Source organism: Haplochromis burtoni, unplaced genomic scaffold (genome assembly GCF_018398535.1).
Source record: "Haplochromis burtoni strain Fernald_Lab_line unplaced genomic scaffold, NCSU_Asbu1 Contig_511, whole genome shotgun sequence".
NCBI lineage: Eukaryota > Metazoa > Chordata > Actinopteri > Cichliformes > Cichlidae > Haplochromis > Haplochromis burtoni.
The window spans coordinates 93,186-113,067 of record NW_024582872.1 but is presented as its reverse complement, the minus strand read 5'-3'; the positions used below and the strand labels follow the sequence as shown (position 1 = coordinate 113,067).

Genomic DNA, 19,882 nt, shown 5'->3' with positions numbered 1-19,882 from the left:
TATTTGCTCCATCACCTGCTCAGCCTTCTGTTCAGCCAGTAGTCTCGGCACCTACTGGTCCTGCCACTGCTTCAGCTGGAGGGCCCGAGGAGCCCGTCCAGCCTCATGCCTCGTCAGCTGGAGGGCCGAGGAGCCCGCCAGCCTCAGCCCGTCAGCTGGAGGGCCCGAGGGGCCCGTCCAGCCTCATGCCCGTCGCTGGAGGGTCCGAGGGCCCGTCCAGCCTCTGCCCGTCGTGGAGGGCCGAGGGCCCGTCCAGCCTCTGCCCGTCTGGGGGTCAGGGCCGCAGCCTCCTGTCTCCGCTGGAGGGTCCGAGGGGCCCGTTCAGCCTCCTGTCTCCGCTGGAGGGTCCGAGGGGCCCGTTCAGCCTCCTGTCTCCGCTGGAGGGTCCGAGGGGCCCGTTCAGCCTCCTGTCTCCGCTGGAGGGCCGAGGAGCCCGTCCAGCTCCACCTGCGGCCGCCTCGCCGTCGTCTGGTCCGGTCCTCGTCAGGTCTTCATCCTCGTCTGGTCCGCCTCTGCTTCTGCTACGCCTGGTCCAGCCTCTGCTTTCAGCTGGTCCAGCCTCTGTCTCCCCAAGCTCGGACCTCCTGTGCCCGTGCTGCCCCCGTCGTCCTCGCTGTCCGCGCACCCAGACGCCGGCCCTTTGCACCAGCTGGACGTCACCGCCGTCGAGGTCGGCCCCCTGAACCGTTTCTACACCAAAGCCGTCCGCACGGTCGCCCCTGAACTGTTTCCACGCCATTGCCGTCCGCACGGTCGGCCCCCTGAACAGTTTCCACGCCGTTGCCGTCCGCACGGTCGGCCCCCGGAACTGTTTCCATGTCGCCGCCGTTGCCGTCCGCACGGTCGGCCCCCGGAACTGTTTGACCATGAACTCCTGTGCTGTCGGCCTCTGGGCCGGCCCCCTGAGTTATGAACTGTTCCCTGCGCTCCTGTGTTTTTGATGGACATTGTGTTTTTGTGGCCTTGTTTCTGGCCCTCCGTCCTGGACCCCCTCCGCCCGCCCTTGGTGGGTTGTTTTTGGTTTTGTTTTTCGGGTTTTGGGGCGTCTGGAATCCGCCCTTGAAGGGGGGGCTCTGTCACGATCCTGGGTCTTAGGACCCAGTGTTTTGAGTTTTAGTTCATTTTGATGTTTATAGTATGTTAAGCTCATCAGGTCTCCTATGTTCATTTGCTTATTAGTTCCCCCTTGTGTTTTCAACCCCTGTGAAGTCTCCCTTGCCCTTCGTGTGTTTCATGTCTGTTGTCTTATGTTGTCATGTCTGCCTCTCATGTTTCCTGTTTCATTTTGGAGAGATCTCGTGTTTTTATATTATGGATTATGTTTTGAGTCCTTTGTGGTACTGTTTCGTGTTTCCCTAGATCTCAGTTATGGTTATCTTAGGTTTTGCTCTTTGGCTTTGTCATATGGCTTCCCTGTGTTCCATGTTATGTCTCCCCTGTTGCTGTTAAGTTTGCATGTTTAGAATTCAGTCAGTGTGTTTCCTGTTTTACTTTGTAGGTCCATGCCTCATGTGAGTGTTTCTAGTTTTGCGTCTCTGTCTCGTCCAGCCTGATTACTCCCAGCTGTGCTCCCCTTCTGTGTCTCATTCCCTCGTTATCCCTCTGTGTATTTAAGCTCTGTGTTTCTCTTTGTCAGTGTCGTAGTCTCCATCATAGCTGTGTGATTTTTCCCTGTGGCTCCTTGTGCTTTAGTTTTCCCAGTTTAGTTTATTTTGTATTGTTTTTCGTGTCCCACTCCACGCCAGCAATAAAGCTGTGTTTTTTGAGTTTACCTTTTGTCTCTGTGAGTTTGCGTTTGGGTCCTCTCCTGCCTGCCACACAGCCGAATCATGACAATAAGGTAATATATCACTTAAATAAGCGCTCATCATAGCTGTGTGATTTTTCCCTGTGGCTCCTTGTGCTTTAGTTTTCCCAGTTTAGTTTATTTTGTATTGTTTTTCGTGTCCCACTCCACGCCAGCAATAAAGCTGTGTTTTTTGAGTTTACCTTTTGTCTCTGTGAGTTTGCGTTTGGGTCCTCTCCTGCCTGCCACACAGCCGAATCATGACAATAAAAGGTAATATATCACTTAAATAAGCTGCTGCTACATCCTGAAAGGTTAAGAATTAGTCATTAAGCTAACATTAATGTTAACCTACTGTTATTAGAGAATGGTAGGATTAACATGAAAGTGTTATTCCACATTACCTGGATTATATGAATATTCAAAATATACAGAGATTATTTAGCACATACTCACTCCAGAGAATGATCCACAGTGATGTACAACCATGATGTCCCCCCATCTGCAGCTGAGCACTGAATGAGTCTTCCCAGCAGATTGTCCAGCATGTAGCAGCAGCTTATTTAAACTATTAATATTTACAGGCTACGCTGTGTTATCTGTAATCTATGTTTGCTAGCAGAGGGGTGACAAGTTGTTCTGTTTATTTAGAAGAACAATGACCACTTCATTTGAAAAAAGAACAAAAAGGACTATAGAGGATGTCCCTGTTTTACACCAGCACATTGACAGCGCTTGTGTTTGTGGATCCACGTGAAGTTGGCAGCCCACAGAGGCATGCGGTGTGATCTGTGCATATCAGGCGATTCGTGCACTCCTATTTAAGGTTTTGTACGAGTGGGAGCTTTATGAAAGACAAACATATCCAATTTATGAAGCTGAACTTAATAAACTGCATGCAGATCATTACATTTATCCAGGCTTGTGTATTTGAATTTGTGTTTTTGATGTGTGTTCAAATTGTTTTGTACGTGTGTGGACTGAAGCACATGCTTGTTACACACAAATAATTGTACACATTTATACATTTAAGTGTAAGCTTGTGGATCACACCATTTGTAACCCTTTTGAGACATATTTACTCCATACATGCTAGTAGCTCTATACTGAGTGTACTCCTACCTTTCTTGACTCCTCCTGGTGCTTGGACTGGCCCCTTGGATTCATCTAATATAAAAACATAGTTCAAAAAGTTGTAACTTAATGTGGAGGCGACACAAACACAGATGTGACTCACGTGCAGAGCAAAGAATTCACTGTGCTATCATTTAGATGAAGAGCAACAGAAAAGAAATAACACCGTAAGTAAACACAAAGAATGAAATGAAGTTAGGCTGAGTACAAGGACACAGTAGCTTATGTTGAATTCAATCACCAACAGACACAAACACTGTAACAACAGACAGAGAGGCTTTACTTTGGCTAAGGGTCCTATCCTCCAACATAAGAAAGACTCATAGCAACACCAGTACACATACACAGTGGAGTATAAATAAAATTGCTGTTATCAAACAAGAAGTTTAAAAAAAGAAACTGGAACAGACTAAAGACCTTAAACAAAGAGAACATTTCCATCTCAGTCTTCTACCTGTTCCAGGTGATATCTTTTTTGTTAGTGGTTTTTCCTCCTCTGCAATCATCTTAGTTGGTTCTTCAGCCGCCATAACGGGCTTTGTCGCGACCACTTTAAGTATAAAAAAGAAAGAATTGATGTATAATCACCAAAGCACGTAATATTTCTCAAAGCTGGAATCACTGTCTGAATACCTGGCTTTTCTTCTGGTGGAGTAATTGTCTTTTTCAACTTGGCATTATCAGTGACTTCAGGCTTTTTGGCAGTTTCTTGATCTTTAACAGCAGCTTGTGGTTTGCTCTCTTAAAGTAAAAAGTATACAGGAATTTCAGCAACAGTGCTCTATCTAATCTACATCATCCTACACAAAAAGAACCAGAAGTTCACGTTGCATTCTTTCTCTAAACACCTTGTTTTTGTCTATTTTGTTTCAAGACACAGTCAAAGATTTATATCTGCATAAGAGTGGCATTCTTTTCTGAATGCCTTAATAAACCCTCCACAGAAACACAGAAAGAGCTTTAAAGAAGTGGCTGGGTACCTTTTTGTGGAGCAGCTGGCTTTACCAGTGATTCTTTGATTTCTGGCACCAACTCCTTCTCCTTTACAAGAACTTGAAAATGAAATCACAAGACAATTAGCGCCTCACAAAGACCGATGTGGGAAGCATGAGACCATTTAAAGACTAAAACCACGTGACACTGCATAGAAAGCTGGATGACTGAGTTTCAACTCCATATGACAGCTGGACATTTGACCTCACCGTCCAAAACTATTGATAAAGAAATATTCACTTCAAATACAGAACTAGAAGTAACTGAAACAGCATTCAGTAGAAACCTTTTGTGATTTAACTGTAGTGATAAGAAAGCAAACAGCATGACGAGCAGTTTGTGCCCAGATGAAATGGCTAATATGATGAAGACGAGGAGTTATGAGTTCAAAGTCTTTTAAGAATCAAAACAATGACTGGCTCTCATATCAAGAGTGTTTCTTTTTTTCTCGATACCTCTGGAAATTTCCTGAAGGAAGAGTTTCTTTTCTCTCTTCTATTTCCAGTGTCAAATCCATTTGTCTGTAATGGAGTGAATCATTCGAGCTTCTCCCTTCTTTCTGGCTTGAAGTTCATGAGGAGACATGCGTCTAGCGTGCGGGACTTCCTGCTTCCATAAACTGTAGCGTCACCAGTTAGCTTGGTGTTATCTGTCACTGAAGGCTCACAACTATACGTCACATCTCCTGTGATGTGTACGCTTCTTTCTGTTAGCTTCATTAGCATTTTGATCTTCGTTCAGGGCTCTTTTATCTTCTTCACGTCTTTTTTAGCTGACATACTTGTTTGCAATGACTCTTTCTTTGAGTGATTCCATTTTCACATATTTTTCAGGCCTGTCATCTGCTACATGTGATTGCTAAGACAACACCGGCGTAACTTTTGCTTTGCTTTCAGTGTCTTCTTCACTTTGACTGAATTTCTCCTATTATTACCTTTGCTTTATCATTTTCACCAGATTTCTGCTGTTCATCTTCTGTAGATTTGCCTTTCATATAAAACTCACTTTTACAGTATCATCTGGGAAAATATATTTTAGTAGAGGCTCTAATAAAAACTCGTGCTCCTCTGCAGTTAATTGTTTTGCAGATCCATTGCAGGGATCATTGAACCCTTTCTTTCCGTTTGTTGCTGCTTTGTATTAATGGTGATAAAATTGTCTTTTCACATTCAGTTTAGACTGGATGTCTTTGCTGTCCTCGGTCTTTCAAAGAATCTGGTTTCTTTGAAGATGTATTGAACTTCATTCTTAGACTTCGTGTTCCATTAAAGGCCTAAACATGAGGTTTCTCTCAGTGTGTTTCTTTGTTGAACTGGTCTTCTTCAAGTTTAATTCCTCTAATTCTGTTCTGTTTTTCATTGAAAACATAGAAAAAATATCTTCTGTTCTTTCAGTTTATTGAGATTTTGCAGATGTTTCACTAATTCCAGCCTGTAACATTTTGGTCATATGATCTTTTCTGGAGATGGACTTTTTATTAACTGACAATTTTCTTGTATTTTTCACCTTTTCCTTAGTTTTAAGAATAACTTAATTTTAAGGACCTGGGTCTTGAAACCATTAGTAACAGAAATGTTACCATGACTTTTATTTTATTACCCTGACACTTTGTTGGGTTCTTGTATAGTTCTTAAAATCTCCTCTTGCCGTACAGAAACAATATCTTTGCCTACAGTGTCGTCATTATCTTTGTGGTTTATTCGATGTTGCTTCCTCTTCTCTTCTCTGTAGAAGATGTTTTCTCGCATTGACATTGAGAAATTTAAATGGCGTGAAGTGTAGTGGTGCAAAGAGATCACAGTAAAAAATACAGACGCTGTAAAAAAAGGAATATCAGGAGCTGAAAAAAGATGTGAAATGTGCTGCGACTTTACCTCTCTCTAGTCTTTCTGTTTTAGCTGCAACTTGTGTTTCAGGCGACAAAGCATCAGGAGCAGCAGTGAGAATCGTGTCTTCTGTTTCTTTAAAAAAGAATCAGTTCTTATTCAAAGGAAGGTACGAGTAGATTTTAGTAGAATAACAGAGGGCAGGAAAAAAGATTTTAAGAGGAATGAAAAAGACCAACTATGAACATGTGACATGAAGAGAGGTTTACAAACTGAGGTTGATGATGGACTCAGTCTGAACACACACCAGAACAAAGACTGCAAACATGGAGTCGAATGACACAGGTACAGATTAACAATGCAATAAGAACGGTACGTTTGGTACCTCTGGAAGACTTTTTTGAAGGAATCCTTTTCTCGTCTGGCTTTAATGGCACTGAAGGAACTGTCTGAAGAGGATCCTCGGATAAAGATTCTTTTGTTTCCTTTGTCATCTTGTATTTGAGTTCAGTTTTTGCAGAAACAGATTCAAATTCCAACCCCTGTTTGATCATTTTTGTCACGTCAGTATCTGTTACTGAGGGTTTTACAGCAACAATCTCTGTTTCTGCATAAAACATTTCCTCAGATTTCACCTTATTCTCCGTTTTCTTTTCAAATACTTTGTGTGCACTTTGCTCACGTTCAGGGGTGACGAGTGCTTCCTCTTTTCTCTTTTCTTCCATTTTCACTGCAGTGTGAACGATTGTTGCTTCTTTACCTTTAACTGTGTCTTCCCTCAGTGCTCTTGTCATCTCTGAAACTTCATTGCTGTGTTTTTCATGTGGAGTCACTGATACGTCACGATCGACTGCTTCCTTAAAGGTGACTTCAGCTAAAGCCTTTGTTTCAGCTTCCAGGTTTTCAGTCAGTTTTCTTGCTTCTGTGGTGATCACAACCGAGGAAGGTTTGGTTTCATCTGCCTTTGTCGCCACCGTGACATCTTTCAGTGTTTCCTTCTCTTTGAATGAAGTAGGCTCCTCGGATTTTTCTTTCGCGCGTCTCTCTTTGCTTTCTGTTTCAGTGCTCTTCGCTCTCTTTTTAGGTTCAAAGCTGGCTTCGTGTATAGCTTTTTTGTCTTGTTGGTGGCTAACTGATGCACTGTCTTTCCTTTCATCTGTAATTTCTTTGCTTGGTGACTCAACTGCCTTGACAAAATACTCTGTTTTTTCTTTTGAAGGTTTATCTTGTAGTATTGTGAGCTTCGATTCAGAGTCCTGGGCTAAAACTACAGCCTCGGGTTTTTTCGGGCTGATTCTTTGTTTAGCCACGCTGCTTTCCTTCCTCTTTGAAGTATCAGTAGCAGATAGCTCACCTCTCACTTCAGACCTGTTATCTTGTTGGCTCTGTGTTTCTGTTGTACTTAAGACATCTGTTTCTACCAATACCACCACTGCCCTGTCCAGTGGAGCCACATCTTCATACCAGACTTCAGCATGTTCTTCTACTACTTGTTCACGCTCCCAGACAGCTTCTGTAAAAGGTACTTGTTCTGTCACATAATACATTTCCTGTATCTCCTGAGCTCCTTTGCTTTCCCATTGTTCTTCTTCAGTCTTCTCAAAACTTGCAGCTGTGAGATGATTTAAGAAGTGTAGAAGAAGAGGCGTCATGTGGCGGCGCCAAGATTTGACAACAAAACACAAAGACAATCATCAGTGTTAGGAGACAACACAGAAATGAAGAACCACATGCTTTAGGTGACAATCCACTTGTTTCAAGCATTAAAGAATAAGATGTGTTTAAGATCCATGTAGTACCTTTTTTAGTAGCATACATTTTTATATCCTGTTCAATCTCTGTGTGCAGAATCCTCTCAATCTTCTTAGCTTCGGTTTCTTTTAAGCAATGAATCAAAATTGATTCCAAGATGGTGTGTGGTGAAGAAAACAATTTGGAAAGAGAAAAATGTAGACAGTCAACAAACACATGTCAAATAACACAAACAAGCCAAGAGATGGAAGATGTTGACAAAACCTTGTGGCAGCAGTTCAGTCTGAACTCAATGCACACATTTAGTCAGCTGGAATTTCTTACCACCAATATTTGATGACACATTGATAGATGTCACATTTACTGATTCTCCTCACCACTGAGGCCAAATGAATTCAGCTCTGATAGCATTTTGTTATCTTGTTGCATTAAAGACGGAAATGTAACAAAGAAAAAATCATTTCTTTTCACTGAAAACTTTAAGTGAGAATTAAGAACAATAAAGAGATTTCTTTTTACGTGATCAAAAGTTTTTCAATATTAAACACTCAAATAAAAGAGCATCATTTGATAACATTTAAGTGATTGTTGAGATTCTGGCTTCAGTTCAAATCTTGGCAGTCCTCATGCTCAAACATGCATGATGAAGATACAAAGAAAGACAAAAACAGCTGAAGTCTGCTGTACCTTTAGGAAGCATTTCTTCTACCTCTTGTTTAGGCTTGGCCTTAGATACGATATCAGGTATTGCATCAGGGGCCTTTACGTGAACTGTTTTCTCTACAGAGATCTTCTCTGTTTGCTTCTTTGAAATGAGCTCAACTTTGATTTCCTCAGTGCTTACAGATGTCTGCTTCTCAGTAATCAAAGCTTCCTCAACCACCTTCTGAGGAACCTTTACAGGCTTCCTCTTAGGAAGAGCCTCCTCTGGGACTTTTTCCTCACGTGGTTTTTCTGGTACTTTCTCAGGTAATTTTTCTGGCTCCAGCTTTGGAATTTCCTTCATGGCTTTCTCGGGTTTCAGCACTTTCTCCAAGCGTCTCTCGGGTACTGATTCAGATATTTTCTCAGGAAGCTTCACAGGTTCAGGCTCCAACACAGCAACCTCATCAAACACCTTCTGATAGCTTTTTTCAGGTACAGGTTTAGGTTCGAGCTTCAAAGCTTTAAGAGGGTGTGACACAAGAACATGCAAAAGACATGACAATAAAGAACACAAATGTGCTTTCACACAAGAAACAAATCCTTTATAAGTTCATGAAGTCATTTAGACACAAAAGGGTCACCCTGTGGAGAATAATATATGACTATGTGTTAAAAAGGAAATCTCATAGAGTAAAGACATTGAAAGGCACCTCTAAATGTACATTTTGGATATAAAATGAATAATTTGAGCTGGGTATGAGTATATATCATCATAGCATTTCTTTACTTAAAGAGACTCAAAAGACAGTGAATGAAGTCTGCCCCTGTATTAAAGAAACTTCATATGTGAAATAGAAATGTACCTTTCTCTTTCCTTGTTGGTTCTTCCTTTGGTGGAACGACAGCAGGCTCTGCTTTCTTGGCTGCTTTCGGAAGCTCAGTTATTTTTTCCTCCACAGGAACTTTAAAGAGTATTATTGGCATATATTAAAAGTCTTTTAGCAAATTCAAGTTGAAGAGTTTCATTAGAGAACAATGAAACACTCTATCGAGTGCAAGACAAGAACGATCACAACATGCAGCAACAAAATGAGAGAGGTTAGCCATTATAAAATAATATGCCACAGAACCTGAAGAGTTTAGGGTTAGTATGAGAGTTTTGGTTTTAGTTAGAAGTTTCCGGATGACTGAATTAGCTTCAGGTACCTTTAACTGCCACAGGTTTCTTCTGTGGCGCTTGTTCCTCTGTCTCAAACTTTTCTGGTTGTGCAAGTGAAGGTTGGGGTGGTTGGATTGGAGCTGAAACCTCCTTCTTTGCTGGTTCTTCTGATGCTTCAAAATAAAATTCCGTTTACTATCATTATTATTATAATATTAATAATTATTATTATAGTTAGGTAAATATGCAGTCGGCAGATATCAACATCAAAATGTACTCACAGATAAATCCCTGAAAAGAATCTGTGGTACTCAAAGGTTAATACGAGATTTGTTCGCACTACCATCAAAAACACTAATGTGAAGACACCTCAGATGAGTTAAGGTTGGACAGTGGAGTTAAGAAGATTAAAGAAAAAACACCACATTAAGAAAAACTCCACAGCCATTTACCTTTTTTTGCAGGTTCCTTTGGTGCAGGAGTTGGTTCTGGTTTGGTCACTGGGGGTTCCGGTTTTGGCACCACAGGCTTTGGTGCTGTTATTTCTGCTGATTTTTTCACCACAGGTTCAGGCTTGGGAACCACTGCAGGTTCTTTTGGTTCTGGTTTTGTTAGAGAAGGCTCGGGTTTATGAGCTTCTGGTTTAGGTTTGTCTGGTTCTAGCCTGGTTTCAGCTGGCTTGCGCCTGGTCTTTGATGGATCTGGTTTTGCAGCTTCTTCAGGGACTAGCAACATTTAGATTTGTTTAGATAAACAAAGACAAAGACTTCGCTTCCACTCTTGAAGCTAAATGAACAGTTTGAAGATCTTAATACTAAAGACAGAAGCATACACAGTAGACTACAAACTCAACACAAACATCCAAACAAAACAGGAAATACCTTTGGATGGTGGCGTCACCATTTTCTTTACTGGTACTGGTTTAGCTTCAGGCTCCTGCTTGGGGATTTGTTCAGGTTTAACCTTGGGTTCTGCTTTGGGTGTAGGCACTGGCTTTGCTTCTGGTTCCGCTTTGGGTGTAGGCACTGGCTTTGCTTCTGGTTCTACTTTGGGTTTGGGCTTGGGCTCAGCTTCAGGCTTAGCTTTAGGGGGCACTACTTTGGAGTCTGCTGACACCTGAGGCTTGGGTTCATCTTTAAATGGGTAAAAACATTCTTTGTTAGGATTAAGCAGCAGGAGAATCTATAATTTTGCAAGAAGTGCTTCAGAGAATGAGAAAATCACCAGAATCGTGTATAGAAACAGCATGACATATAAAACAGATAAAGGTTTCAATGAAGCCAGACTGACTCAGCATGGTGGGAAACTGTATAGTGTGGCACACAGTTGATAAGACATCAAAGAAACATTAAGCAACATGAAGTACCTTTCTTTGGCACTCCAGGCTTCTCAGTAGGTGGAGGTGGGGAAGCAGTCGGCCTTTTAACTTCCTCTGTTTCTTTTAAGGAAATATTCAAACATATAATAATCAAATGAGACAACAGATTGTCCTTAGCAAAGGTGTTCTAAAGACATTTGTAGGAATCCCTACCTCTGGGAACAGGAACATCCTTTTCTGGGACTGAAACCACAGCAATCTTTTCCTCCACTTGCTTTCTGGCTTCAGGCTCTTCAAATGTGCAGTTAAATTAAGTGAAGGTCAAGCAACATTAGAGAGGTTTAGGAAGTAAAAGATCAAACAAACACAAAGTATAGTTGAGATAACAGTAAAAACAAAAGAAGCTATAAATGTAATTAATAAATTTACGTGTCAACATCAACAGTTTGTCAGTACCTCTCTGTGGTGATGCTGGTGTTGGTTTCTCTTCAGGCCTTTCCTCAACTTTGGGAAATTAAAAAAAAAACACAATTAGGTGAAGAAGAGAAGTGCAGCAGAATACACGGCGCCATTTTAAAAACTGAAAACGCCACTACAGTAGATAATGTAATAAAAGAACAAAAAGACACAGTTGTAGGATGAGGGAAAGCAGAATATGCTCAGCTCTGCTGTACCTTTTGTTGGGATTTCCTCTCTCATTTGAACTTGTTTGGTCTCCATTGTCTCCTCAATGGCAACTCTTACAACTGCTGGAAAAACACATGCACAAAGATTCAAGATCGAAGGTAAGTGTCATAAAACATAAACATTCTTAAGTCTTCATAAGTCAAACATGGAATCCAACACTTTTAATTATTTTTTTTCTTTTAAGCTCAGAATTTCTAGATAAGCTTTTTAAGCATTTGGACATAAGTCAGTACAATCTAAAGCATTTGGTCATTAGTGTGTGGTGTGTTTTAGACGGGACAAGAGAGGTCAAAAGATCAGTGCAAACCTAAACTGTGCAAAGCACTCTGATAGGAGGCAGAATGATAATGCAGAACAATGTATTTGTGATAAGAAACTAAAAGATTCAGAAGCTCGACAGTAACCAAAAACAGATCATCAGATATTAGGCTGTTACTGAACCAAAAGTGGTTATTAAAAAAACAAGCATACAAAGGCTGGTAGTGAAATGAGGGATAAAAAAGAGAGATGTATGCAAACACAAATATATAAGATAAGAAAAAACATACATTTTAAAAAAAGACAAATGTCAAGATAGACATGAGTAATGTGGCTCAAACGCACACAGGTATTGCTGTGCATGCTCTCGACATTGTGCTGACAAGAGCATGATGAGCACATCATACAAAACTGCTGGCCAGTCAAAGGCCTCAAGCCCGGGCCAATCAATACCCTAACACCTGTACAGTCTGATGTTAAAGAAAAAAAGAGATAAAGCTGCACATCTTTGAGATGCAGGACAAAAATCTACATTTTATTTAAAAACAGAAGTTGAACTTCTTAAAATCTTCAAACTGGAACGACTTTTTTTAAAAGCTCTATTCTTAGTGATCCATTACACACCAAACACCATTTACAGGCATAGAAAAAGATAATACAAATGTGTGTGTGGAGAGGGTCCATATATACTTGTTGTTGTTCAGCTGGTGGAGATAGAACTCTTACCTAATATTGTACTTTTCTTACTAAGCCTAGCCAAAATCCAAAAATTGTAAAAGCAAGAGTGCAAAATGTGTTTTACTGTGCTTAAACCTAATGGAACAGAACTGAACACGACGCATTTTATGTAATAAATCTCATCCCTAAAACCAGACTCACACACTTTTAATGTTAAATGGCAAAACATAAGTAAAAGTTAGTGAGTATGGCATCAAGATGGAAAACTGGATTAAAGTTACAAAGTGACAACAAAACACATTCAGAACATTAGGCACAAAGAAAGAAAGAATAACAGATACAAATTAACAGGAAAAAAGACAAAACGCAGGAGCATAAAAACAAATAGTAAATACCTTCAATCTCTTCTTCATAATGATAGAATTCATAAGATTCTTTAAAAGACAAAAACCATTTTTATTCCATTTCATTGTTAAATTCAGGTAAACATTGTCTTAATTCTATGTGGGCCACAAAACTACTATGAAATTTCTATAACAGAAACTGCTCTGTAAATTCCCTGATGTAATAAATGGAACAAAGTGAGCTGCTTATGATGCCTTACCTTGAATTGCAACTGACGTAGGCACTTCAGGCCTCTGAACAGAGGAATCTGGCATATCTACAGAGTATGGTACCAAAAGTTCTGTTTTGGTTAAGTGGTTAACTATTGGTTAACTATTAAGAAAAAAAAAAAACCACTGTGAGTAGAAGTGTAGGACATTTTGGAAAATCCTCTTGCTTGGTAGCATTTGCCAGTTACAAGATAAAAAGTATAGATAGGCACATTTCAACCATAACATCAATTAAGTACAACCAGCTAGCGTAGTCCTGTAGTAACACAGGCTAGTGGGTACCATACCTAACCACCTAACTTGAAACTAGTAACTCCATATCCGGCCCTTTAGGCCTGGAGCTTAAGTTCAACATTTTAACAGCTTCCCAAAAATAAGCTAATTGGTTTCACTTTTATAAAATCATAGATAATAGTGTTATAGGTAATGGAAAAATGCATCTGGTCCTAGAAGGTCTTAAATTTGGTCAAATACAACCTCAGATGAACAACAATATACATTGTGTCATTACATATTTAACAAACACTGAGCAAAAAGGCAGACACAGTATGAAATACCCCTACTTCCTTTATAGGAATAAAGCATGTAAGTAACAGAAAGTTGCTGCTGCTCACATTCAATAGATTAAATGATCATCGACACAAGTGTGTCTACAACTGTAAAAGCAGAAGTGTTAGCAGTTTGCTAATCTGATGCATTCAGGTGGAATTGGAAAGCAAGTGGAAAATCCCAGGACTGGACATCAAATTCCCCTCAAGGACAAATGACAAATGGCAATGACATCCACCCACTGATCCATCCATGCCCAAACAAGCCCAGAGCCTCCTTAGCCACCACCTCCAGCTCTTCAGGTGGGTGACTGAGGCGTCTTAAAGACAGGCAATTTGTCCTTGGTCTTCCCCAAGGTCTCCTTCCTGTGGTAAATGCCCAGAAGACCTAATATAGCAACCAGGAGGTATCCTACTCACATGCCTGAGCCACCTCGCCTGGTTCCTGTGTGCAGAAGTTGCCACAGCTTCTCTGAGCAGAGCTGCTCTTTTGAGTCCCTCACCCTGTCTCTAAAGAAGGGCCGAGCTACCCTTTGAAGAAAGCTCATTACCATCATTCGTTATTTAAGTCACTACTCAGAACTGCAATAGGTGCGGGCAGTAACGTAAATTACTAGTCAACACCTTCAGCTCTCAGTTGACCACAACAAATTGGTAATGACTCCTAATAACTGCTGCCACGCCACTCGTCTCTCGGTTACTGTAGGAACACGACCCTGAGACAGACCCTTTCTACTTGGGACAGGAACTCACAGTTTTCCAGATAGGAAAAACCTGTAGGTTGTAATTCTCATTCCCACATCTTCAGACCCTCCTGTAAAACAGCTCAGTGCAGGCTGGAAACGACCATGTGATGAAGCCAAGAGAATCTCATCATGCAGAGAAACATAGATGAGTCCCTGAGGCCACTGAAGTCAAAATTTGCCTCTTAGCTATGTCTACAAATTTTGTCCACAAACATTATGTACAAAATCAGTGAAAAACCACTAACAGAGTCCAACAGCCAGTGGGGACAGGTCTGACTCATTACTGACAATACAGACCTTATGTCATGGTCCCCGTGTCTCGCCAGCTGACTCCGTGTCAGGGGACATGTTTGTTTTTGTTTTGCTCTCTCTCCCTCTTCCCTCCGCCGGGGTGGTGCTCACTGCAGGCTCCCGCCCTGGGCCCACGCACCTGCACTTGTCATCACACCTGCTGCCGATTCCAGTGGATTAAAGCAGTACTTAAATGGTAAATGGTAAATGGCCTGTATTTGTATAGCGCTTTTCTAGTCCCTAAGGACCCCACCCATTCACACACACATTCACACACTGGTGATGGCAAGCTACAATGTAGCCACAGCCACCCTGGGGCGCACTGACAGAGGCGAGGCTGCCGGACACTGGCGCCACCGGGCCCTCTGACCACCACCAGTAGGCAACGGGTGAAGTGTCTTGCCCAAGGACACAATGACCGAGACTGTCCAAGCCAGGGCTCGAACCGGCAACCTTCCGATTACAAGGCGAACTCCCAACTCTTGAGCCACGATCGCCCCAAGATAAGATGGCGGACCTTTGCTATTCTTGGTTCGTTGGGCTATCGGCATCATCCCTGAACCCGTTTGTGACTGTGTTTGGACGAGTGAGCTAGAGGAGCGGCGAAAGAGAGGTGTTGGACTTTCTGGAGAGAGAGAGGAGCGTTTTTGACTCATCCTCTGTGTCCCTGTGGACCCTGGAGCCCCGGACCCCTTTTCCCCTGGCACTCTGTATATATATTCACCTGGTGTTTCCTTCACTGTAAATAAACGCACTGTTTTCTTGCCAAAGAAATCCCTGGTCTGCGCCTGAGTCCGTTTAAGGAACCTTGCTCAGGGAACCATCGCTCTAGTCTTCTAATCTAGAGGCATCACCCCACAGTGCCATGCAAAGTTGCAGAAGCGTGTCAATCAGTGTAGTCCCACAACATCCAAAGCCTTAAGGAACAAGGCAAATCTCCACCCTGGGGGTCTTACCACTTACAAGAAGCTGTCTTATCCCAGTAAACTCACCTCTAGTGATTGCAAATCATCCACCTCATCCCCAGACTCTGCTTCCTCTATGAGGAGTATTTGTGATGCCACAGGCTAACCAAGTCCACTAGGAGTCCCTCTAACAGCTCTCTTTAGCTCCAGTGTCCACCATCTGCTATGCTTGCCCCAATGGCTCAATGCCCTCAGTCTCTCTCGGAATGTATTCAAAGTTATGCCAGAAGTGGAAATTGACCAGGGCTTCGGCTAGATGCTCCCAATGCACCTTCCCCATATATCTGGGCGTGCATGGCCAGCATCCTTTGCTCTCACCTCATCCAACTCACTACCAGGTGGTGATCAGTTGACAGCTAAACTCATGACACAGATATGAAATTAATTACCAACCTGCAACCTAGCGTGTCCTGGTGTGACCTCCACCTAGGAACACCCTTATACTTGAACATGTGTTCGTTATGGACACACTGTGATTATCATAGAAGTCCAATAACAGAACACCACTTTAGATTGGGCAGCCTTTTCCTCCTAGTCAAACCACACCCGGTCTACCAAACCAAAGCCAAACACATCATATCAGAAGCCGTGATCATTGTTTGGCGCTAACAGGACTTGGGCACCTGGCAGCCATGTGAGTTTAACATAGACTCCATGATTAATGGTGGCTCAAATGAACACAGGCATTGCACACAGATATTGTCAAATGTAAAGCCATTTGGCTAAAATTGGGTCATGCAACAGGAGATTCACCCAGAACAATGTGAGAAAATAGTTCAAAAAAGTGGTTCTACAAGCTAGTGAATCACAGTGTGGGCTTATTTTTCACACATTGGTCCTAAATTTTGCCTTAAATCTTTTAAATACATTATGACATGATGTAATATGTCATGTGATGCTATTCCTCTGAGGTTGCATTTGCCTAGTTTTAGAACCTGGTAAGAGTCAGATCATTTTTGATTGTGTCTGAATTCGTAAAAACCTGCAGTGGTGAACTAGAGTGGTGGACTGTGTCCATATCTGACTGTGATAAAGAGGGCAGAAAGAGGTTTTCCAAAGATGTTCCTGAATGATTAAAGTCATCGAGGGTCTTGAAAATAAAATACCTACCAATGGGGACCATTGCTAATTCAATTTCTGTAAAAAAAAGAAAAAGAAAATATAGAATAAACAGAGTGTTAAACACTTCGATAAAAGGTGAGCAGAAGCATAAAAAGTGTTGCCTGACTCTGAACTGTACCTTTGCCAGACAAATAAAGCTCAGCTGTGCTCTTAGCTTCTCCCCTGGGTTCCAACCTCACAATTACTGAGTACACGCCTATAAGGAATTAGTAATGAAGATCTTTTACACTCAGGTCTCAACAAACAACGAGGAAAAAAATCTACAGGACTTTGTGACGAGCCTTTGTAGCTTGATGGCACACTACACACCTTCGTCTTGAACAGTCACGTTTTGAATGACCATGAAATGTCTTCGGCCCTCGCTTCTGAAGTTGTACTTAGGGCTCTCTTTCAGTTCCCAGGTGTCTTTGTACCATGAAACAATGGCATTGTCAAAGGACACTTCACACTCAAAGGTGGCTGACTGTCGCTCATTGACTTCGATGTTGTGGATGCGTTTGGTGAAATGAATTTGTTCAGCTAAAAAAAAGATAAAGACGGGAATGGGTAAATGGCATCACAATTGGGAGTGTATGACAATAGCTAAATGGTCATTTTTCATCAAAATATCATCTAGATGGTTAAAAATGATGATCATCATTTATGGGACAGTTGTCAAAATGCAAGTAAAAATACAACAAATGGGACAATGGGGCATGTTTTTGGAACACGATCATGAAGAAAGTTATGAAAGAGAAGGACAAAATCAAAGAGGAAAAAAGAGGGCAATCTTCAAATTGCCTACATTATTTTAAGAGTTTGATAATGGAAGTCAAAAGAGGTTAGTAACTGGGAACTACGTAAAACATGTCTATAAGTTTGCAGGATGGATTCCAGGTACAAACCTTCCACCCAGAGGTCTGCTGAAGACTCCAGCTGTTGGTACTTGCAGGTGTATCTTCCTTGGTCTTCAGGCTTCAGGTCTCTGATCAGTAGCTTCTGAACCTTGTGTTTCACCTCAGATGTGTACCTGTCCTTCATTTCTAACTGCTTTCCATTTTTGAACCACTGAGCCTCTACATAAGGGATGGACATCTGACAAGACATAGTACATGACTGGCCTTCCTTACCCATTGTGTCCTGTAGATGTTTCTCAACCTCCACCTCTAAAAGACAAAACACATAAAAACAAAAATGAAGTCAAAACAAAATAGTTTATTTAAGATAATCGAGTTTTTACTGTAAGGAGGCTTTGTTCTCAATCAGCCAAGAAGACAGAACATTTACAACCACTTAAAAGCTAAAGCCTCTAAGCTAAACTAGACAACTACCGAGGTGAAATGCTAATTACCCTTTATCAAACAACAGATACTTTTTAACAGATGCAGTAAAGCTGTGAGTACTGACCCATGACACTGAGCTTGGCACTGGATATGTGGGGCCCGCACACCACCCTGTAGTTGCCCTGGTCAGATGACTGGCAGTTCTTGATCCTGAGCAGATGGCGGTCGCCGCTGATGGTGATATTGTACTTGTCGCTAGTATCAAGTTTCTGTGTGCCTTTGTACCAGGACAGCGTGATTTCTAGGTAGTTGATCTTGATCTCACACTCGAACACTGCTTCTTCATTAATGAAGACAGATTGATTGGAAATGTCCTTCACCACAGTGACAGGCTGCAATAATGACAAAGAGCTTTATGAAGTACATGCCAGACAAACAGTTTTTCATCCTTGTGATTATTTCTATTAACTGTACACTGCAGTAAAGGAAAGATTCTCTGATGGCTCAACAGCTTTTTCTAATAATGTTTATGTGCACAACATATGTTAAGGACCAAAGAAAATAAACCGGGTCTATGGCTACAACGTAACTGATCACTTGCAATGTTGACCCTGTACCAACATTAGTTTTGTTAATTCAGCAAAAAAGACCATTGCAACCATTTCAGAATAAAGTTTGTCCTGGGTCTGTCCCAGGGCTTCTTCCTGGTGGGACTTGTCTAGAACACTTCACCCGGATGGCTGAACTCCTTCCGTCGCTTGTATCCATGATTTCAGCCACTACCCAGAGCTCATGACCGTTGGTACGGGTAAGGATGTACATTGGCCGGTAAATTAAGAGTTTTGCTTTTACACTTAGCTCTCTCTTTACCACAACGGACTGGTACAGCGTCCACATCACTGCAGCCGTAGCACTAATCTGTCGATCTCCTACTCGCCCCTGACCCGGAGTGGGCACTCCGCCCTTTTCCAGCCTCAGACTTTGAAGCACTGATTCTTATTCCCACCGTTTCACACTCAGCTGTGAACTGCTGCAATGTGAGCTGGAGCAGCTTATGTGCGAAAAGCGGAGACGAGATTCTGAGACCATCAAAGTGGAAACCTTCCACCACTTGGTTACTCCTAGAAATCCTTGGTGGCAGGTCCTCTAGGGTGTGTGAGGTTCACCATGAGTTCTTGAAGGCTCTGGAAGTTGTAGGGCTGTCTTGGTTGACCTGAAGGTCTGAGGTCAGGTTTTCTGAAAATTGTGTGGCTGTAATAACTTGAGATGGAAGTCACCTAGGATTTTGAAATTGATACAAAGGTGAATATGCTAAAAATCTCAGATGAGTTCAAATCTCAGTGACCTTGACCTCAAGGTCAAAGGTCAGAAGTCAAGTTTTCTGAAAATCTTGTACATGTGATCATTTGAGAACAAGGCAACGTAGGATTTTGAAATCGATACCATAGGTGTATCTACTAAAAGGCTCAGGGGAGTAAAAAGAAGTTAGCTGACTAACAAAAAATCAGTGAGAGATTTCTAATTGCTGCTGGAAAACACTTTAGAGAGTTGTAGACACCCAGTTCACAATTAAATAAGCAACTCTTTCCGACAGTTGCAAGTAAAAGCTTTACTCAATAAAGTTAAATATTAATTGTACTGTGATTCAACTAAAACAAAATGTAAAACTTTGGATTCTACTGTGGGCATAAGAGTATTACGGTGGCCCTAGGAGGGCAAACGGATTTAAGAAAACACCAGCAAATAGGAAAACGCTGCAAAAGCACACAATACACAATGGAAACAGAAAAAAGACAACGGGGATGAAAAACACATGAGAAAAACTACAAAAAAAATCAGAAAGGAAAACAGAAGTGTTTCAGGGGACACGATAACTTGACGGAAACATTTCCGTTTTCTTTCTGATTGTTTTCTGTATTTTCTTTATTATCTTTTTGTCTGTTTCCGTTGTGTTTTGTGTGTGCTTTTGCAGATGCTTTCAGTCCATTTGGCCTCTCAGGGCCACCGTAAGATTCAGCTTCAGAAAGATTTTGTAAATTGATGTTATTGGTGAATTTTTACCTTTAAGCTAATAAATCTCCTTTATTTTTATTTTTAT

The 19,882-nt window shown here is 41.6% G+C and overlaps 1 protein-coding gene across 34 annotated transcripts in view; it reads right to left on the bottom strand.

Annotated features, from left to right (window-relative positions):
* The window catches only part of ttn.2 (titin, tandem duplicate 2), a 227,432-nt gene that overhangs the window by 134,142 nt on the left and 73,408 nt on the right, over window positions 1-19,882 (bottom strand). For 10 of the 34 annotated variants that reach the window (XM_042214006.1, XM_042214024.1, XM_042214023.1 and 7 more), the window contains 23 exons: window positions 17,909-18,176; window positions 17,407-17,667; window positions 16,832-17,041; window positions 16,641-16,718; window positions 16,511-16,537; window positions 12,841-12,897; window positions 12,632-12,670; window positions 11,288-11,362; window positions 11,070-11,117; window positions 10,827-10,904; window positions 10,662-10,733; window positions 10,177-10,428; window positions 9,748-10,020; window positions 9,343-9,468; window positions 9,000-9,098; window positions 8,179-8,655; window positions 7,539-7,616; window positions 6,125-7,351; window positions 5,788-5,874; window positions 3,901-3,972; window positions 3,554-3,661; window positions 3,375-3,470; window positions 2,909-2,953 (listed from right to left, as the gene is read on the bottom strand). In XM_042214006.1, the coding sequence (XP_042069940.1) occupies window positions 2,909-2,953; window positions 3,375-3,470; window positions 3,554-3,661; window positions 3,901-3,972; window positions 5,788-5,874; window positions 6,125-7,351; window positions 7,539-7,616; window positions 8,179-8,655; window positions 9,000-9,098; window positions 9,343-9,468; window positions 9,748-10,020; window positions 10,177-10,428; window positions 10,662-10,733; window positions 10,827-10,904; window positions 11,070-11,117; window positions 11,288-11,362; window positions 12,632-12,670; window positions 12,841-12,897; window positions 16,511-16,537; window positions 16,641-16,718; window positions 16,832-17,041; window positions 17,407-17,667; window positions 17,909-18,176 (4,153 nt within the window). The remainder of the gene's footprint in view (window positions 1-2,908; window positions 2,954-3,374; window positions 3,471-3,553; window positions 3,662-3,900; window positions 3,973-5,787; window positions 5,875-6,124; window positions 7,352-7,538; window positions 7,617-8,178; window positions 8,656-8,999; window positions 9,099-9,342; window positions 9,469-9,747; window positions 10,021-10,176; window positions 10,429-10,661; window positions 10,734-10,826; window positions 10,905-11,069; window positions 11,118-11,287; window positions 11,363-12,631; window positions 12,671-12,840; window positions 12,898-16,510; window positions 16,538-16,640; window positions 16,719-16,831; window positions 17,042-17,406; window positions 17,668-17,908; window positions 18,177-19,882) is intronic. The other 24 variants (XM_042214027.1, XM_042214033.1, XM_042214028.1 and 21 more) reach the window with 21 other exon arrangements.